The sequence below is a fragment of the Labrus mixtus genome, chromosome 18 (assembly GCF_963584025.1).
Source record: "Labrus mixtus chromosome 18, fLabMix1.1, whole genome shotgun sequence".
Taxonomy (NCBI): domain Eukaryota; kingdom Metazoa; phylum Chordata; class Actinopteri; order Labriformes; family Labridae; genus Labrus; species Labrus mixtus.
Genome location: NC_083629.1, coordinates 5,634,000 through 5,641,814, shown reverse-complemented (window position 1 = coordinate 5,641,814; position 7,815 = coordinate 5,634,000). Strand labels below are relative to the sequence as shown.

Sequence of the window (7,815 nt, the reverse complement as noted above, 5' to 3'; positions counted from 1 at the left end):
AGTACATCAAATAAGTTATTAAATAAATTTAAAATTGCACATTTTACCCCTTATTGTAAAATATACACAAACATACTTTAATTTCAAATAAACCTATCAATCATGCTGAAAAAAATGTGATTATTTCAAATGTAAGTTCACACATGACGGTAATAATGCAGTTGTATTACTGTAAATTGTCCACGCAGTCCTAAAGTGTATACTAATTGCTTGTAATCTAGCCTTTCTTACTGCACAGTTTCAGGCACTCCTTTAAAATACATTCTCATTCATCTTTCTTTGTCTGTAAACCTGGCTGCATAAAACACACTTTGACCATCATGAAACACTCATTTGACTTTATAAACCACAACAAAAAGGCAGATTGTGAGTCAGTGAGAATGATCATTTTTGGCCTTTTTTTCCCCAGATTCCATTTAATGGTGATATGCTGCCACCTAGTGGGTGAAATCCAGTATTGCAGCCATCGATGACAAAGCTGCACTGGTCACTCTGAAGGTTTATGCAGACATTAATGCATGTTATCAATGCTGCTATTTTCTTTTCTCATTAGAGATAGTCATGTTTGTAAGTTTGTTTTCTTCACCTTTACATGTTCGTCATGTGAATGCCGTATCTGTGGATCTGCTGGAGTTGTTTCAAACCACTGACCTGGTTCTTCTCCTAATGTGAACTTTAACAAACATTCAGAGAAGTTCTTCCACATAATATCCCCAATGAACTGGTAGATTTACGATATGTTTCACTCAGAGGCATCCATGGTGCGATATCGTGTTTGCTTGATATTTTTTATGGTCAGTTTGGAAGGTAACTGGAGCTTTTGTGAGCCAGATGAGCATGAGGTGGATTGAGCAACAACAAGAGGTTCAGCTGAGGTGTAAACAGAACAGTTGGTTGTCTTTAAATCACTGTGCAGGATGTGTGGTATTGTCTGCAAGCTGCAGATATCCAACAAGCTCAACTCTCGGCTACAAAGAGTCATAGTTTAGCTTGTAAAAAGCGTGATATCACTAAGGTTAAGTCCATGTTTTACACAGTCAATGAACAAAACTTGTTGGAGTTTGTGGAAGTGCAGCACCTGCTCCAAACTCATGACCTCCCCTGACGTGCCCTTGAGCAAGACAAAAAAAACCTGCTGCAGGCCTGACGGTGCATTCAAAAGCCCATAATTCTATAATGTTAAGAAAGCCAGAACAATATTTAATATGTCTAATGATCTGTATGTCATGTGCAGTGTGCCTAAAAATACACATGTACTTTTTGTAGCATGCAAGACAGCATGCTTTTTTGCAGTTCTGACCTAAAATCCTCTCTAGTCAAAGATATGTTACATTTACCGAGGTGAGGAGAGGAGAGAGAGCAGACAGATCAGCAATGTTGTGAGAAAGAAGTATGACTTCTGCATGAAAACTACATATTTCTTAAGTACAGCTGCAGCACAGACTATATAGCAAATAAGGTTTGCAGTATTTGTGTGCAGCACTTTGTGTTGTCTTTGCTGGACAGGGTAGTTCATGATCACTTGTTTCTTCACAGGCTTTTTAGATTACTCTTCACTTCTATTTAATCATGTAGTTTTGTTCCTTCCTTTCTTCTGTGATTCTCTTCTGCAATGACACCTCCTGTTCTCAATTCAAGAGTATTTTTGCCATGTCACTTTGTGACTTCCAAAGAGGCGGGGGCTGCTGTGGAGCAGCTGAGGGGGAGGAGCTTGTAGTCACACACACGAGAAGTGATTTTGCAACCTGTTGCAAAGCTCAGATTGCATGTCGACCAAAGAACAACCTGACCTGATTCCTCTGTGGGCCTGCAGCACAGAGTCAGGGACAGAAAGCTAAAGTCAGCTATACACTGAACTAAAGTTAACCATCCATCTGTGTACTGTCATGGCCGAGAGAGCTGGTCAGACTGATCATGAAGAAGAAGAGGAGCAGGGAGAAGATGCAAGCATGCCTGATGATCCACATGAAGACGTGGATCAGCAGCATCAGACCCAGCCTGAAGAGGAGTCTGAGTGTCCGGGCTGTCAGTCTGTGGGCGTGCTGACGCTGCCCTGTGGACACAAACTGTGTCACATGTGTATCCAGGTGAGTCAGGAGGAGCTGGGTCAGACCGGCTGCACCATCTGCTACGGAGCCGAGCTGATGGACTCAGTCCTCCACTCCCTCCTGGAGACCCTGTTCCATGGGCAGCCCAGGAGACGCAGGCTCCCACCTGGAGCCGCAGAGGAGGGTGTGATGGCGACAGGGGATGGAGGGAAAGCTTGGGCCGTGGACAGAGAGGAGGTGTGTGTGCAGCATGGAGAAATGTTCAGTGTGTTCTGTCTGGAGGAAGAGGAGCCGATCTGCCCGCACTGTGAGACGGACGAGAGGCATGAAGATCACCAGAGCTGCTCTGTACAGGACGCTGTCCTCGACTGTAAGGTCAGACACACTAACCGGATGCCCTGACCTGAATAGTTTAACTATGATGCATCAGCATGAATTAAAGGGACACTCTCCCGTTCTGAAATCAGTAAACACGTCTTCAGTACTGGGTATTTTTGGATGTCTGAAATGGGAGGATTATTTTCCAGTCTGAGAAAATAACATTGATGATGTCACATTTATGTCATCTTCTCAAGGATCTGAAATAAAAGAGTTCAAGCTGCTAAGATCTTAAGAGCCTTTTAAAGATGAAAAACACAAATAAAATCATGCAAAATGGAGAAGACTTGAGGACATCTTTACACTTAATTGCATGAAGATTTGTTTCCAAGTATCCAACAAGATGTTTGAATATTTTAACTCCTGGGACAGGGATTAGCCATTTTACACTGCAAAAACTCAAATATTAGCAAGTGTGTTTGTTAAATCTATAGTCCAAAATAAATGAGTACACTCACAGTCTACCACATTTAACTGAAAAGTACAAACAAACATTTCATTCCATGATATAAAAAGCGAAGGTCTGAATTGCTAGTAATAAAAAAATTGCCAATGGTGCAAGCACAGTTTCCTTGTTGAAATGAAATGTACTGATTTAGATGAAGACATCTAATTTTAACTTATACATATGAAGCAATGTTGTATATATTTCAGTAAGACTTGTCAGAGGAATTTAAGTGTTCTGAGATATTTTTGATTAAAAATTAGACGAATAAACTTGCTAAGAATTGAGTTTTTGCAGTGTGTTACCTTCCTTGATACCTTCCATCAGCCTGTTAGCTACTCGCTGACGACACATTTGGGGGGCCAGGGTTTGAAGGGCATCTTAATTAACGCTGTAGCCAACCATGATGTCACTGTAGTCGATTTATAAACACATTGTTTATATCTGTGCTTGTTTCTTAATGTAATCTGAGTCGGAGCGGAGCAGCTTCTTTTTATTTTTGCACAATGAATCTAAGCAGGTGAGACTGAGTTACTATGATCCTGTCTGTCTCAGAAACAGTCGCTACATCTCCATATTTATCAGAAAACAACATTTAATTAAAACAAAAATGAAGTCTCTTCTTTTTTTCATTGGCTGTGTCACTAATCAGAAAGTCTTCATTATTAAACGTCAATATAGGATTTATTTATTTGTAGTAGTAGTAGTCTTTGCATATCTGTGATTTTAAATTTGTCTTCCTTTTCTAGCTTTTACCAATCACATGCCTGGATAATGTTTCTTATAAGATACCTGATGTTCTGTCTGCAGAAAGAGCTGAGATCTGCTGTCAGAAACCTCCAGGAGCAGTTAGAGAGTTTGACCTCCATCAGACGAACCTGGGACGAAACTTCTGCTCACATCAAGGTACGGACTGACGCTTCCTGGATGCTGCACTGCAAAAAAAAGTAGTTGATATATTTAACACAGAAATAATAGCAAGTGTATTTTTCCTTTTTTCTAAAAATAAATTATTACACTTATTAAAAGCCACGTTCATTTTACAAGTTCTAAAAAACATCTAATTTGTGATTTTAAATGCCAAACATTAAGGCCTGAATTATTTCTAATGAAAGACAAATAGAAAGAAAAATGTATAAGAAAGTTTCTTGAATTTAGTAAAAGATGTCATTTGTCTGATGTAACTTAAACAATTACATGTTGCTTGCTGCAGTGGTAGCTACATTTACGCATTACAAGAAATTCAGGTGCTATTACATTTATTATGTCAACCAGCTGTTAGGTATCAGGTAACAGGTAACAGATATACATGAGCTGCTAACACCGAGGTTGCAGCATTATTTATCCATGGGCTGATGTCTGCACATTGATGTTCAATCCATACAATAATGTATCCGTGACAAATCTCAGCAACAATTTAATGTAAAAAACACTTTTAATGTTTCTATGTGACTAAATTACAGAACAAGTTTAAATGATTCTTCTTACATGATGTCTCATGATTCATCATTCAGAGACAATCGGTCCAAACGGCTCAGCTCTTGAGGGAGGAGTTTGAGAAGATGCATCAGTTCCTCAACGAGGAGGAGGCCGCTCTGATGTCTCAGCTGAAACAAGAAGAGGAGGAGAAGAGTCAGAGGATGAAAGAAAAGATCGACAGGATCAACGATGATGTGGAAACGCTCACAAACAGTATCAGAGACACGGAAGAGGCCATGGGCTTGGAGGACTTCGTCTTTCTGAAGGTAGTTCAGCAAACTGCAGCTTTGTGCCGACATGATTGTTGTTGTTTTTAGTCATCTAAATTCAAGCAAGAATGTATAACTTTAAAAAGAGTGCTTGCTCTCATCGTGCTCTGGGATCATTTTTGTCAGTCTTGGTTTGAGATGCTTTTGAAAAATGGAGAGAGGTTAGAACACAGAAAGGTTTACAGACCGATGCAGAGCTGGATAAACACTGAAGCTTCAGTGTCCACCACATGGCAACCTGCATGAGCATCGACTCTAGAGAGGAGGGGGCGGGGGGAGACAGCTCTCTGCAATGTTTAGAATTTGGACTGCAGTACCCATTTTAAACACTAGGTATCAGAGTTACATATTGCTCCTTTAAAGAGCCCGATTTATATTAATGAATTAAAATATCTATATTTGGCAACAGCAATTTGGTAATTGTATCACAAGAGTCAGGACGACGATATAATGCAGTATGGATATTCTGTCCCCCCTTTAGCCACGGCCTATAGATATCTTGGTAACAGTTGAATACACATACACATTCTCCAGATGCTAACAGCTTGCAAACACAGATGTAGACGCTGAGGTTTGATCAAAATCTGGTAATAGTCTGTCGACATGGGCCTTTATCTTCTCACAATGTTTTTGCCGGCTTCGTCCCCCTCTGCTTGTCAACTAATGCATGAAGGGGAGTCATAACCGCAGTATGAGTGTTTTAAGACATTGCAGTTGCACTCATAGACCTTCAGTTGGCGCCAAAGTGCACCAAACTGTTATCCTACATATTGAGGCTTCCATATCTAAGTTTGCAAGGAAAGCAGCTTGTTGACTTTATTGGTATATATGGGAATTTGATCTTTAGACTACAGAGCCCTTAATGTTAAATGTTCGATGACCTTGTTCCAGCTTTCTGATATTTCTAACTTCGGTTTATTGTTACAATCTTGCTCTGTTTCTAAACCTACCTATATGAAGAGTGTATTTGTAGTTCACTTGTCTCTCCTCTCTGCGTCAACAGAACTACAAGAGGGCCTTTGAAAGGTGAGCTTCTTTATTAGATGTCCAGGCTTAGTTGTTCTTTCAAATTTTACAGTAAAAGCATTTAGCAAAAAAAATAAATATGAGGCTATAGTCAAGGTTCATTGTTTCACCAGCTGGTTGATGCTTTTTTGTTTTTACCATTAAATCCATCTTTCTTTCATCAACTTATTTGATAGTGAAGAAGAAATTCATGTACCTGCATTAAACCAATAAGTATATATTTTTCCTAAAATAGGGGATAGGTCTATTTAACTTGTATTTTGTATCTGTACAATTTGTGTAATGTAAGTCAAGGTATTTGCAGCACATTGTATACAAACGGGAGACCACACAGCGTTGTAGTTCATCTTCAGTCCTTGTTGTTTGTCTCAGAGCTCAGCACAAAGTGGAGGAGCCTGAAGAAGAATCTGGAGCCCTGCTTGATGTGGCCAAACTCCAGAGCTGTGTGCAGCACCAAGTCTGGGACAAGATGCAGAAGATCATCCAGTACTGTGAGCAAAGTCTTACTCTGTGTGCAGACAGAACAGTGTATCTTTGGATAGTTCACTTCCTGCTAGTGTTGTAGTCAGGACCACACTGACCGAGACCAAGTACTACCCGAGACCAGAGTGCTCCGAGACCGTGACAAGACCAAGACATATAGGGATCGAGACCAAGACCAAGGCAGGGCGAGACCGTTGTGGCCGTAACCAAGGGATACAAATTAAATCATGAATGAATTGAAGTCATTCCTTTTGTTTGATGTGTGCTCTTGATTTGTGTCTCTGTTTCTTTGTGTCTCACTGATAATCTTTGTAATCCTTAGTTCCAGTGACCGTGGACCCGAACACAGGCTCCGTGTGTCTAGGTGTGTCTCCTGACCTGTCCAGTGTGTTTGTGTGTGAGAAGCAGCCTCTCCCAGAAAACCCAGAGAGGTTTGTGAGTCCACAGAGCATCCTGGGCTCGGAGGGCTTCATCTCAGGGAGGCACATCTGGGAGGTGGAGGTGGGAGACAACAGTCACTGGTTTCTGGGTGTAGCCAGTGAGACGGTCCACAGAAAAGACTGGTCCTCCTCTGATCTTAACCCCAGTCCTGCCGTAGACTCAGACACAGACTCCGGTGGCGGCCTGTGGACTGTTTCCCTCTCCTCTGGGGAGTACCGGGCCTCTCCTGGCCGCAGCGCCCCCATCACACTGAGGCGTAAGCCACGCAGAGTTAGGATTCAGCTGGACTGGGAGAGAGGGTGTCTGACCTTCTCTGATGCCAGTGATAACACCCTGATCCATCGTTTTAAGCAGCAGTGGAGCGATACGCTGAGACCATACTTCTGCACCACCTGCTCCAAACACCCTCTGAAGATCACAGCAGGGAAGGTGACCGTTACTGTAGAGTAGCATCACACAGCCACACCCTTAGAAGAAGGATGGCTGTATAATAATCTGACACTTGCTCAATACACTATGGGCCTGAGTAACAAAAGGATTGCAGAGCTTTTGCACCAGCTAAACCTGTGCACACGGTTAAAAAAATACAGTGTCTAGGCTTTCATGATACCCATAACTGCACTGCATGACAAACATCATCTCTGATGAGGCATTTTTGTGCAGACATTTGAGGAAAGATTCTATGCAAATCTGCCTCATTGCAAAAATCAGCTAACTCCTTCTCACTCTGTTTGATGCATCATTTTCTCCGATGTCTATCAAGAATAACCATCCATCAGATTGTTTGGGAACCAGGAGAGCAGGTGTTTAAGTTTTGCTAAAATTCATTAAAGAGGACATATTATCCCCCTTTTCCACCTTTTCAAACAGTCCCCCTGTGGTCTAAATGAAACATCTGTGCTGTGCTTTGGTCTAAATATAACATGAATCAAGCACCAGAGGAGGTTTGTGACCCTGTATAAACCAGCTCTCTCAGAACGCTCCATTTTGGTGTGCGTAAAAGTTTTGTTCTAGGCTGGGGGTGGAGTCCATGGGTGGAGATACCAGGGGAGGGGAGGGGATTTTCTTTACCAGAATCCCACTGTGACATCACAAAGAGAGCACATTTGAAACTGAGCATTTTTCTCTGTGTTGTAAGACTTGCAGACCACAAACAAAGGACTGGATGGGTTTATTTCACGTTGTGTGGGTCTGTAGACACTCACACTAATTTGTTTGGATTGTCATTTTTAGAGAAAGCCTCAAG

At 41.5% G+C, this 7,815-nt stretch overlaps 1 protein-coding gene across 1 annotated transcript; it reads left to right on the top strand.

Moving 5' to 3' along the window:
* The first annotated feature begins 621 nt into the window (after nt 1-621).
* On the top strand, nt 622-7,561 carry LOC132993482 (E3 ubiquitin-protein ligase TRIM35-like). Its single transcript, XM_061063351.1, has 6 exons — nt 622-2,423; nt 3,682-3,777; nt 4,386-4,616; nt 5,623-5,645; nt 6,018-6,136; nt 6,451-7,561. Exons 1-6 carry the CDS (start codon nt 1,887-1,889, stop codon nt 7,017-7,019), a joined length of 1,575 nt encoding a protein of 524 aa, XP_060919334.1. The 5' UTR covers nt 622-1,886; the 3' UTR covers nt 7,020-7,561.
* Nucleotides 7,562-7,815: the final 254 nt, after the last annotated feature.

Excerpts from the sequence above, each read along its gene's own strand:
- LOC132993482 (XM_061063351.1), top strand. The coding sequence starts at position 1,887 with ATGGCCGAGAGAGCTGGTCAGACTGATCATGAAGAAGAAGAGGAGCAG. Across the intron at positions 3,778-4,385 it reads AAACTTCTGCTCACATCAAG|AGACAATCGGTCCAAACGGC; the intron begins GTACGGACTGAC and ends TTCATCATTCAG. Across the intron at positions 4,617-5,622 it reads AGGACTTCGTCTTTCTGAAG|AACTACAAGAGGGCCTTTGA; the intron begins GTAGTTCAGCAA and ends CTGCGTCAACAG.